The sequence below is a fragment of the Neopsephotus bourkii genome, unplaced genomic scaffold, assembly GCF_033783945.1.
Source record: "Neopsephotus bourkii isolate Nb327-2 ecotype Australia unplaced genomic scaffold, CSIRO-AGI_Nbou_v1 NB_1474, whole genome shotgun sequence".
In the NCBI taxonomy this organism is placed as follows: domain Eukaryota; kingdom Metazoa; phylum Chordata; class Aves; order Psittaciformes; family Psittacidae; genus Neopsephotus; species Neopsephotus bourkii.
In genome coordinates, this window is record NW_026901950.1 from 570,325 (window position 1) to 583,266 (window position 12,942).

The 12,942-nt window shown below is 47.0% G+C and overlaps 1 protein-coding gene across 6 annotated transcripts in view; it reads right to left on the minus strand.

The window, feature by feature from the left end:
• Nucleotides 1–1,950: 1,950 nt before the first annotated feature.
• RANBP10 (RAN binding protein 10) overlaps nucleotides 1,951–12,942 on the minus strand; it is a 68,161-nt gene continuing 57,169 nt past the window's right edge. For 3 of the 6 annotated variants that reach the window (XM_061369110.1, XM_061369114.1, XM_061369115.1), the window contains 7 exons: nucleotides 10,310–10,418; nucleotides 9,172–9,320; nucleotides 6,889–7,084; nucleotides 5,712–5,836; nucleotides 4,754–4,899; nucleotides 4,155–4,266; nucleotides 1,951–2,960 (listed from right to left, as the gene is read on the minus strand). In XM_061369110.1, coding sequence (XP_061225094.1) covers nucleotides 2,830–2,960; nucleotides 4,155–4,266; nucleotides 4,754–4,899; nucleotides 5,712–5,836; nucleotides 6,889–7,084; nucleotides 9,172–9,320; nucleotides 10,310–10,418 — 968 coding nt within the window. In that variant the 3' untranslated portion in view covers nucleotides 1,951–2,829. The other 3 variants (XM_061369111.1, XM_061369113.1, XM_061369112.1) reach the window with 3 other exon arrangements.

The following is a 12,942-nucleotide window of genomic DNA, read 5'->3' on the forward strand; positions in this document are numbered from 1 at the left end:
CTGCTGCCATTATCAGTGCTGCACATCATTTGTGGCAGTGAGGGACACTGACAATTAGTCACCAGTAAGAGTATGACCCCTCAACACTAACCCTGACACAAGAGCAAGATGGTTTCTACCACAGGGATGCTCTCCATGAGAAGCCAGAGAGACCATCTCATCACACCAGAATTTCTTGGCACCAGAATAACCCTGTATCTAGAAGCATCTCTTGGGGGTTTTGTAGTGAAAGGAAAACAATGCAAAATAAAATGCTCTAGGGTAGTCAGTACAGCTTTGCTGAGAGACTGAGGCATTAATACGACACATGACGGAGACTTGGCTTAAAGAAACCACCAAAAGAAGGAACAAAAAAGCTCAGGAAGAGATAAAGATTGTGTTGTTACAAAGATGAGAGAGAGGTCTAACTGCAGCCAGATAGCAGCAAGCTGAATGGTGACCAACAACAGAGGAAGTCGCCAAATGTGAAAGGCAAAGCCCGGTACTATGGTATTTCCAGCCTAAGTACCCACAATCAGCCTCTCAGCACGCCTTAAGCCTGGGTTTAAGAAATGGAGAGCCTGCAGAAGAATTTCTCACCAGGACAAGTTCCCATGCTGCCTTTGGTTCAGCACAGACACACAAGGGCTTCAGAAAGGAGTTAAGTGTCTCTGCAGCTGCAGGCAGGAAAGGACTGAGGTCTGGGTAACAGCCCTCACTGGGACAACCAGCAGAGCTGAGAATCAGTAGTGGAGCTTCCAGCCACATGAGCTGCTCCCAGGCGCCTCAAATTAAGTCAAATTCTGCATGGTACAGTTCTCTGCTCCTGTGTGTCTAGAAGAAAAGCTGTAGTACACAGAACGCCTTCGTTTTTTTCAGCTGAGTTGATCTAATAAAAATCCTCCATTTCTAAACCTCATGTTGCCTGGTTTCTTAGGTCATCATTGCTCAAACACTGCCTTTACACATCGTATACCTTCACTAAATGGTATTCCTTATGCACTAAATACGCATTCCCAACCACCTCCAACACCATCTGCACATTCACTGCCTCAGTTGCCTTCTGCAGTGTAGGGGACACCTGGTCCCTGCTTGACATTGGTTTCAGACCTCATGTTCCAGCTGCAAACCAAGCATGCAAATGCAGAAAATCATTAACACTCTGCAGAGGTCACACAGCACCATCCCTTCTTCAGCAGCAAACAAGCTCTCTGGCTGTGAAGCCCTGGCACTGGCTAACCTCCATTTTCAGGGCAAACTTCAACACAATCTCTTCATCTTTCATTGACCTCTCAAAAAACAATTCATAAACAGCAGTAAAATACATGTTGGGTCTCAGCACCTCCTCGGAGCTACTGACCTAGAACTCATTTGGTGCAGAACTACACTTCCTCCTGTGCAGCCAGACCAAACCTGAAGTCTCTCAAGGCTATTACCAGTGGATGCAAAGCACATGGTCCTGCTATACAACCTCACCACTTAAAAGTACATGCTCAGAAACACAGGCAGATGATTTGTATGCCAGAAGCTTAGTAGCACTCAAGTCCCTAGGCCTGACACATACTGCAGAGGGACACATTAATCCACCTTACTTGGAGGTTACTCACGCACAAATCCTTGCTTTGGTCTGAAACTAGAAAATTTTTCTTAGCATTCCATAAAGAAATGTTGCTGCTTCCTTCTGAATGGCTCAGACCTCACAAAGTTGGTACTGATGTAAACCACAGCCTGATCTCAGCCATGTGCCACCTGCAAGGGTGAGCACAGGTCAGCTTACTGTTCCCAAGACACTTCCAAATTTAAAAGTACTCATTTAGATCAGTGCTACCTGGGGAGAAGCAGTACTATTATTACTGAATTTTAGTGACAGAGCTGCCCTATATGGAGAAAAACGGGGGGTTGTGATTTAACACCAAAACTAACAGCCCAACTGGCAGCATCCATGGATATTTCCTGAAGGCCAACAACCTCTTCTACCAACACAACAACAGACAGCTTAATATTCAACAATCTTGTCCTTCTATTGCTGTGAGAGCTTGCTCTACTCATTTCTGAGGGCTGTAAGATGCTGCTACAATTCAGCCACTAACAGAGGCAATGTCAAGTCTTCTAATCTTTCCACTCACAAAGACAAGGATTTGAGAGCCTTGTGCCCTTAAGAGAGACATGCACCACAAAGGACCAAGCTGTTCCACTTTTCATCATTAGTGCATGACAGGACATACCTCACTAGATCTCCTGAAGGGTTGTATGATGTGTATGTCTGGGACTGAGTCTGTGGGCAATAAATAACATCAGTGACTTTGTGGAGGTATAAGAGACCTTTTTAATAAACAGGATTCAAGAAAAAAAAATCCCTCTGAGCTGCCATTGTGCGAGGAGCTCAGATAACTAGCACACAAGATGACGCTGTACGGACACGATGGAGGAAGAAGGAAAGACAAGAACAAGCTGTCAGCAACTTGATGAGCTTCCTCAGTAAATCAGCAGACACCAGCTCAGCAAAACTCTCCAGATACAATATTGGTGGATCCATGAGAAACAGCTCAAATCAAAAGAGAAATCCCTACATTGAAAGGTGCTACATTAGAGAAACCATCAAAATATTGAGTGCCGCTAGAGCCACAGCAATGGCACAGAGACAGGTAAGATCTCCCAGCCATTCCTGAGGTTGGGAATAGCCACACAGTGAGGGACTCACTCAACCAGTTCACAGGCAGTGTGTGTGTGTGCTAGAGGGGTGTTGATGGCAGGAGGGTCAGGCTACTGAACGAGGTGGTGGTGTAGAGTGGCAGCAACGGAAGGTGAAGGGCAGCACTCAACGATGTCAACTCCATCTTGCACTGGTGGCTAGTGCAAATAGTCGTCTACTCTGGCAAAGGAGCAGGAGCCCAAGCCCACGCGAGCCATAAGCCGCAAACATTCCGAGGCCTGACCCAGGGCAAGCATCAGTGGGGGCTGCTTTGGCACGTTCTGAGATTCTGTGGGGCAAAAAACAGAAATTTGTTTAGAAGAGGTGTCCAGCTGCGCACTGGCTGCCTGTGCTCAGTCCCACTCAGTCCCACCCAGTCATCACGCCCAGCACCCGTGGCAGAAAGTGCTGGCTCTGGAAGGAAGCTATTCCTGAGCACCAGTGGCTCTGCACCACTGCTCCTCTGCACACCCCACCACCCATGACATATCCCACATGGAGCCACAGCTCACCACAGCCTTTGAGAAAGTGCTATTGTGGTGGCCAGGGCAAGAAAAAGGCAATGGAGCTCCTGCTGCAAAACCACCAAAACATGAGAAATCAAAGTGCAGAAGAATAAGGAAAAGCAGGAGAAACTTGGACCAAATGAGAGGCAAACTCTCCATCTCTCCCACCTATGCAAATCTACACAACAGTCCAAGCACTAGACAAACTCACTCACTGGTCACTGCTACTTTCCAACATCACGTTTGCTATGTATGCAAGAAGGAATCCTCAGCTGACCTAGACAAGGTGTTTTCTGAGGGCTAGATCATTACCACAGCCTCAATTCTGACACTGGACTGCAGGCAGCCAGGCCTTCTGGGCTATAACAAGCATAGCACATGACGGAAACACACAGAGGCAATGCCTGAAGGGAATACAAACTCTGCCCACATTTAACTCTGCACATTCTGCATGAGCTCAAAGGTAAGTGGAATTACAGCTCCTCTCTGCTTTACATCCAGCACTATGGAAACCTGCTTCACTTATGATACTGCAACACAGCAACTGCATTCCCTGCCAGAAAGTAGGATGATGGTAGGACAAATCTCTGCCAACCCAAACAGCATGGGAAAGAGCTATGGTAATGCCAGCAAAATGATTCAGGTGAGTTCAGAGCAAGAAGAAGAGGCAGGAAATGCATCAAGAAGATCTTGGCTTCTTTAATAAGCAGGGGAGGAAAATCCTAAGGAACATCCTTGGAAGCAGCACTGAGGAAGACCCAAGGAAGGGAGTGAAAAGAAGATTACATCAGAAGGATTCATTCTCTGTAGGCTTTCCTTTCTGCATCTCTGCCCTGTCAGTCCTGAGCAACAGGAAGAGAGGCAGAAGATAAGTACAAGTATTTCCGAGCTTTTCCTGACACTCACAGGCTTGCCTGACACAGGACAGCCCTTGAGAGGTATGTCCAGTGGGTGACAGACACAGGAACCAGGCTTACCCAATATAGCACTATTAAGAGCAGCACACACGGGTTCCCTCTGGATCGGGTCCAGCTGTTGACCAACAGGGCAGTTCCAAGGGTCTGAGTAAGCTAACAAGCTAAATGCATCCTGTATGAGAGAACAGAAAGGCACAGTAAGGTCATGCATGGCTGGAAAGACACAGGAAAACCAGGTCCATCAGCTGGGGCACCTCCTGCCATCACCAAGGTGATAGGTGCCTACCTCCTGAAAAGAAAGGGACCTTTTCTTCTTGGCAGCAAGGGACCACACTGGGCTGTCAAGATAGTGGATTAAAAAGGGTGCCCCTTCCACGTGGCAGGGGAGCCAGCACAGGAAGGCAGGTAGTCACCTGGGGAGAAGAGCATTCATGGAGTTGCTCCAGGAAGGCAGGCGGGAACTGTGTTTCTTCTGTACTGTGCTGAGAATTTGGTCTAGATGATCTGCACTCACCAAGCTTTCACCTCTGATCCCAATGCAGGCCCCCTCTTCCTCACCAATAGCGGAAGTGGGGGATACCCACAGCTCTGCAAAGGAGTCCACAACCCCATTCCTGGCCCACAGAACTGCTGCAAGGCAGCATGAGGCCCAGGCTTACCTGAAGCATCTTTTTGTGCACTGTGTTCTTTCCATATTCCCTGCAAAGCTGCTCACTCAGAATCTGCAGCTCACGTCCAAACTGGATCATTCGTTCTGTGGCAGCATGGTTCCCTCCACACAGCTGCCTCTGGGGGCAGCTGTCTTCTAGAGAAAAGGCAGAGGAATAGTAACAATTGTCCTTCATTCCCCACCATTGCCGACTCTGTGACATGACACCCATATACTCCTTCCCCTTCTGGAGCAGGTAGCTGCTCTCCATTCTGAGTTTATCCCACTCGAAGCTTTCTGTGATCCCTGAACGGCAAGAGCCAGTGGCATTTTTTCATAGCACTTTTTAGGTACAGGGAAAACGTAAGCTCAGTTTGTTTAATGCCTGAGGATTAGCTACATATCAAGTCTTCTGATAAAACCATGGGAGCTTGCAGATCCAGCTGTGTTTCCTCTTTGTTTGTGTGTGTAGTATAGCACACACAACATGGAAACTTCTGGTCTAACCAATCCGAGACTCCAAAAACTTTGTCAGAGATGCTAACACCACCAACTTCTCAGAACGGGTTGCCCAAAAGACCCATTCTAACTGGAGGAATTCCCAGTTTCATCCTCTCCCTCCCACCCTGAAGTTCAAAGCTGAACTCTGTGACTGGGCATCAGCCACCTTTTCACAGCTCAGTTCAGTTCCTCAGCTGGCAGAAGTGCCAGGAGTGCTCTAAGCTGAACAACCCTTTGACTCCTACTGCTTTCCCTTCTCCACATCACAAGCACTGGCAAGAGACTATGAAAAACCAGACCTAGTTTAGTTCTAGGACAGATTCATCTTCCCTGTGAAACAGGCATCTTAAGAACTTCATTCACTGTGGTGGGTATGTGTAATTTTTTCCCCCCAATCCAATTACAATTCAACTCTCAATACCAACTCTTTCTATTTCCCTTTACCCTTCCTGCCTCTGAGGCCCTACCCATGCTGGATTCATCTGTTTGCAGGATCTCTTCATGTTTGTATGTGCCATTCATTATCCTGGTAGATGAATTTTCCAGGACTCCATTAGGGTAATGCTCAGCCTCCATTTCCATCTCACTGTCACTGAGGTGGAAGAAACAAAGAGAAGTCAGAGGTGGGTCCATCCACACCTCACAAAGCTCAACAAGGACAAAGGCAAGTTCCTGCATTTGGGTCAGAGCAATCCCAAACACAAATACAGGCTGGATGGAGAGCTCTGAGGAGGACTTTGAGGTGTTGGGTAACGAGAAGCTCCCTACGATCCAGCTTCAGTGTGCACTTGAGCCCAGATCCCCCCACATGTGCTGGGCTGCATCCCCAGAGTATGAGCAGCAGGTCAAGGGAGGGGATTCTCTCCCTCTACTGTGCTCTTTGGAGAACCCCCCTGCAGTCCTGTGCCCAGCTCTGGGGCAACAACACAAGAGGGATGCGAAGCTGTTGGAGTGAGTTCAGACGAGGCCATGGAGATGCTGCAAGGGCTGGAGCTCTGCCTGGAGACAGGCTGAGAGAGCTGGGCTTGCTCAGCCTGGAGAAGGCTCCAGGGAGACCTTTCAGCAGCTCCCAGTGCCTGAAGGGGCTGCCAAGAAAGCTGGAGAGGGGCTTTGGACAAGGGTCTGTAGGGCAGGACAAAGGGGACTAGCTTTAAACTGACAGAGGGAGATTGAGATGAGATCTTAAGCAGAAGTTCTTCCCTGTGAGGGTTGGTGAGGCCCTGGCCCAGGGTGCCCAGAGAAGCTGTGGCTGCCCCATCCCTGGCAGTGGTCAAGGCCAGGTTGGACAGGGCTTGGAGCAACCTGGTCTAATGGAAGATGCCCCTGCCTGTGGAAGGAGTGGGAACTGGATCAGTTTTAAAGTCCCTTCCCACATAAACCAGTGTGATTCTATGAGCCTCCAAGCCTAAGCCAAAGCAGGCGAACTGGAACACGCTCGTTTCTGCTGGGAATAATAGTGATCTTGTAGCTAATTCTGCTGCTCAGAAGAGCAAGACAGATGCCTTTCTGGCTCCTCCCGAAGCCTACACCTACACCCTACACATCACAAACACACTTACGCATCCCCACAGAGTAGACTCAGAAGGAGCCCTCTCCCACCATCTCACCCTTCTCAGGCATCTACAAAGAAAAAAAATAAAATACCTGGTTTCTTGATTACTCATGCTACTGTGCTGCTGAGATTTGGTAGAATCTGTAGAATTGGACTCAGAATAGTTCACAGATGAGGGGGAGGAGGAAGAGGAAGATGAAGATGACGAACTCAGTGTTGGGTATTTACTGTGACTCTGTTTGCTTTTCATGGATACAACTCCATTGCTACAGGTTGGACTATCTGCTCCTGTAAGTCAAGAGGAAGGAAAAATGAGACCAGAATGGCAATATCACTATACTGTGAAGCCAGCAATTTATCAAGAGAGCAGACCCCAAAGGAAGAAAGCAAAATAAGACTTCAGAGCTTCAATTACGGTTCATTGTTCTTAAATTCAGTGGTGCTTGAGAAAACACAGATGTATATGGAAGGAATCCCATTGCTCACCAGCAACATCTGAGCTGAAGGAAGTTCTAAAAACAGGCTGTAAATAAAAGATGAGCAAACAGCTCACACAGGTATAGGAATTAGTTTTTAAATATGAGGCATGGATGGTTTGTACAGAAGTTTACAAACTCTCTTCTCACAAAACCAGGTATTCCTCATAAACCAACTATCCAGAAAAACTAAGCAAACACAGGTGAAAACTAGGCAACAAGGAGAACTCTTGGCAGTAACAACTTGCCAGGCTTTCCACAACCTATCTTACATTAGGGGTATATTTGTTTCACACAACACTCAGCACGTAAGAACAACCATCTTAAAAATCACAAGCTTCAGAACAGACACCACTGAGAGTCAGGCTTGAAATCTCAACCTCCGCAACAGGTGTCTAACAAGGTGTGGAACTCAGACACAAGACAAAACCCCTTAGTCATTACTGCAAGTTTTATATGGATTCAGATAGGACTGGATAATCTTACAGGGGCTATTTAATACCAAGACAACTGCAAATCATTAGGGTCTCAAATAATAATTTGGAAAAACCTCATTATGTTTTTTCTGCCTTCATATATTCTTCCCTAGGCAAACCACTACTGACCACAGGATCTTGGCCAGATGATGGAACCTGGCATGGCTGTCTTTCCAGAAATGGTGATACATCCAAATTCACCAGCTGATAACACAGTTATAGCTGGGTATTTATTTCTGCTTTTATCATGACAACACAGAGATTCAAACAAGGAGCAATTTCGTGCATTTTAATGACAAAGACACAGCAGACTGTGCACAACAGTTCTGCCTAACCTTTGAAAATATGCACTGATGAAATGATCACTATTTTCAAAGCACAAGGTCTGACAGAGAGAACTGTGAAGGTGATGTCCCATGGATGGAGACACGTACATATGAGTGCTGCCTTGTGTGGCAGATGTAGGCATTTTCTGGCTGAAGACAGGTATTACCAAGAGCTTTTATGGACTGATGGGATGATTCTGACTACCTAGTCAGAGAAATATACCCAGAGTTCCTCACAACACAATACAGGAAAACAAAGATACTGGCTTAGGAAGGTGAGTGACAGCTTGGAGGCATTCAAGTACCTGTCTTCCTTTCCCTTCAGTGTTTGCCTGTGCACAGCAGTGGGAATACTGAAACAAAATACACTTACACGGCTGTGAGCAGCTCAAGGCTCAGCGAAGCAGCTCTGAGTGTTTTCAGGGGCTCTGCAGGTCATACTCCCTGTTCCACTCCACCTTCAAAGCCTTAGTCAATAATTACCTAAGGAACATATCTCGGGTGTCCTGGTTTATCTTGTTCTTTCCACTTCAAATCATGAAGTTTAATTTCCCTGACTGCAAAGAGCTGATGCCCCAGAAATGGGCTTTGAAGGAACAGAACTTTCCCTTCTCACATGCTTAGAGCTTGCAAACCGAAGTCCATGGGGCAGGGAGATCCTCTCATGCAAGGCAACCCCCCTAACCTTTCCCTCAGTTGGCCAAAACTGAGCAGCTCAGTTCTTACTGAAAAGCAATTCGTTTGCAAGCTCCAAGGTCCAGGAGCAGGCCCTTGTTTTCAGACCTCCTCGTACAGCTCTGTCAGTGGAACACTGAGTCACTAGTGGCTGCATGAGAAGGCCACCTTCAAAAGCTTCTTCATTGTGAAAATAAACCCCTGCTGTGCAGACAGTTGTCAGTGGAAAATAACTAATGAAAAACTAATTCCTCAACTGTGTAGAGACACCTATAATCACATATGTCCTCTCCACTGGTTATCAGAAAGGAAAGGAGCATTCATTGAATAATACACAGAAAATAGCAGGTAAGGTGGACACATAAACACGTCCACCTTTGACATTTGCTTTTCTTACTACGAGACACAGAGAACATACTTACCGGTACTATGAATGTGTGAGTTGTTTGATCCATGTCTAGGACTTAAGCTGGGGGACCCGGGGTAACTGTCCTGGGATCTGGGGCTGCGGGCACTGAAACAACGGACCTCACTGTCTGTCCCATTCACCATCTCCACAAACTGCCGACACCTGGTTTCACAGGAGGGAAGAAGGAGAAGCTGCATGACAGCCAGGATGCTCTGCACCGAAGCTTCCTCAGTTACCAAACGGAGAACTTCTGGAAACTGCATACAAGTTAAACTTGGCTTTCAAAAACACATTTCAGACTCCTGGTACCCATGTATTGCAAGTGCTCTGATACTGCTATAGGAAGAAGGAGTTCAGAAACTTCAACTTTGAAGTTAATGAATGTTGAGACATTCCCAAAAAGCAAGCTTATTTCCATTGTAATAAGAATAAACTGCTCCTTTACAGCATGCTTTCATCTCCACCACCTCTGCAGGTACTCCAAAATTCTGTTGTGGGTTGTATTTTTTTCAGATAAAAGATACTAAATCTTCCAAACATCATAGTTCCCCCACTATCCCATCAGCCTGGAAATACTGGCAGCCAATAGAAAACAGAGAAGTAAGGGTAAAAAACTGCAATACTCCCAGAGACAGTGAGGACAACTCCTCATTTAGCTTTACTGGGAATTGTCCTCATACGTCTCAGAAGGCTGGGGAGAACCACTCTGTACAGCTGGAAGAACTGGGACACAAAACCTCTTTTTCCCTCTAAACTCTTCCCCAGACAGCCTTTTCTATACCTCTGCCTTTCTAGGAACCTTCACAGTGACTGCCACATGCTTCACTGTTGCAAGATCTCCACAAGACAAGTAAACACCATCTATGAAGGAGCAGAAACTCCTTCACAGAGCAAAAAATTTCACTTACCTCTGCCTCACGAGGCAAAGTCATACCAGGTCTGAGCAGCAACAACAGGGCTAGGTCTACATTGCTACAAGCACTGTGCAAAGGGCTGAACCTCTGTCCTCTCCCACCTGCTCCCAAAGGGATCTCAAACAATTTGAATTCAGACCAAGGTGTACAGCCAGACTGGATGGTGGGACAGCCTCTTTCTTCTCTCCTTCACCTACGCATTTCAGCATTAGGGAGTATAAAGCTATTCATACTTACTTTAACATGAAGAGCAGGTTGGGGTTATGTTCTAGGAGGCCAGGATAGAGCTGCTGGGTGGCTTCTATAGCCTCTCCCACTCTGCCTGCTAACACTAGCTTCTGTATTCCTGAAAGCAAAAGGAGACCCATTCACACACAGGACTGGCCAACAAGAATGGCCAGAGGAATTGTCTCACATATGCCACATGGCTCCCCACTACCACCTTGCATAAAGTCTAGGGAAAACTGGGGACCACATCTTATTTATTATGGATCAGGGTGAGAAAAAGCCTGTGAAAATGAGGAAGGCTCTGTTAGTAGCTCAGAAACACCAAGAGTAGAAGCATCTGAAGAAGTAGGCATGTGCTGGGGTGGGTGCTCTGGGACTTTTGCCCTTTAGACCCAGAGCTATGTAGCCATGGAAAAGAAAGCAAGACACGACAATTTCAGAGGTCATCACCAAGCACATAGAAGAGAAGGTCATGAGGAGTAGTCAGCATGGATTCATCAGGTCTTGCCTGACCAATCTGATAGCCTTCTATGATGACATGCCAGGATGGGCTGATGAAGGGAGAGCAGTGGATGTTATCTACGTCGACTTCAGTGAGGCTTTTAGTAACACTGTCTCACATAACATCCTGGTAGGTAAGGTTAGGAAATACGGGTTAGATGAATGGATAGTGAGGTGTATCAAAAACTGGCTGAATGGCAGAACTCAGAGGGTCATGATCAGCAGAGCAGAATCCAGTTGGAGGCCTGTAGTCAGTGGTATTCCCCAGGGATCAATACTGCGTCCAGTCTCATTCAACTTGTTTATCAATGACCTGGCTCAAGGGCTAGTGTCGCTTCAGCAAGTTTGCTGATGACACGAAGCTGGGGGCAGTGGCTGACAAACCTGAAGTCTGCACTGCCATTCAGTGGGACCTTGACAGACTGGAGAGAAACCTAATGAGTGCAGGGTCCTGCATCTGGGTAGGAAGAACTCCAAGTACCAGCATAGGCTGGGGCCTGACTTACTAGAGAGTAGTTCAGCTGACAAGGACCTGCGAGTGTTCGTAGATGGTAAGTTGACTACAAGCTGGCAGTGTGCCCTTGAGCCAGAAGGGACAGAAGTACGCTGGGGTGCACTGGGAGGAGTGTGGCTAGAAGTCAAGGGAGGTGATCTTCCCCTTCGACTCTGCTCTGGAGAGGGCACATGTGGAGAACTGTGTCCAGTCCTGGGCTCCTCGGTATAAGAAAGACAAGGAGCTACTGGAGAGGGTCCAGGGGAGGGTCACAAGGATCATCAGGGGTCTGAAGCATCTCTCTCATGAGGAGAGACTGCAGGAGATGGGTCTGTTTACTCTAGAGAAGAGGAGACTGAGAGGGGATCATTAACTGTATCATCATCATCCATGCAAATCAATACCTCAAAGGTGGGTGATAGAAGGATGGTGCCTGACTCTTTTTCAGTGGTGCCCACCAAGAGGACAAAGAGAATAAACTAATACAGAAGTGTCACCTCAACATGAGGAAGAACAACTTCCTTTGAGAGTGGCAGAGCCCTAGAACAGGCTGCCCAGGGGGGTTGTGGAGTCTCCTTCTCTGGAGACATTCAAAACCCTCCTGGTTTCTGTGTGACCTGCTCTAGGTGGCGCTGCCTTGGCAGAGGGTTCGACTGGATGATAACCAGAGGTCCCTTTCAACCCTAATGATTCTGTGATTCTGTGAAGGACCCAGATCACACTCATGTTACATCCTCTGGCTGGTTCACACTTGAAGTGTTTGTATGGCTGAGCGTCAGACCAGCAGAGTATTCTTAGAGGGCCTGTGGGCTTAAGCCACAGCCCAGTGCCGTTTCCCCCATATCCCTACCTCTAAGTAGAAGTAGTTATACCACCAAAACTGGGTTCCTGCAAGTCCCACCTCAAAGCACTGAAGTAACACCTGAGCTTGGCCTGCAATAAGGATGTGGCATCCATAAGCTAGCTCCAAGAATCAGCTGACTAGGCTAGAAACAGCTCAACAAGTATGCTTCTAGGAGGTGCAAAGATACAAGGCAGAAGCCATCTATGATCCTGGGTGTTCATGGCTCATATATATTCCTTCAGTGGGTCAGAAGACACAAGTGCAAGACTTAACTTGAGATCCCACCCCTGAACATTCAGCAAAGCTGCTGATCTACAGAGGTTCACATTTTGTTTTCTTCTAAGTGTCCTTAAACTACAAATTCATTGCACTTCCCTCTTGGTTTTTCCAGGACTCCTTACAAACAACAGAGAGAAGGTTTTGGATCACCTGTGAGGTGCTCTAATTACAGCAAGCCACAACTTTTCCAAGGCATGAGCAGCTGAAAGCCCAGCCTGGAAATCCATACTAGCAATCCTCAAGTAATAATGTGCAATGACTGGTCTTGGCTCCCATGTCTCAGTGTTTATCTGCTTGCCATCATAGCTGAAAGCTAAAACCAAAGAGGTAGCTCTCACGCCAAAGTGTATTGCACTCCTTCACTCTGTTGTATGTCTCACTGCTTTTAACAGCTCTCTTCTCTGCCTTGTTTGGCAATTCTCACAGATGTCATTGCCTTTTTATTTCCCCCTCTCCTTGTTTTCACATGTCTGTATTCCTTACAACTTTGAGCCCCAGCTTCAGAACTTCTCCATCTGCCTCATC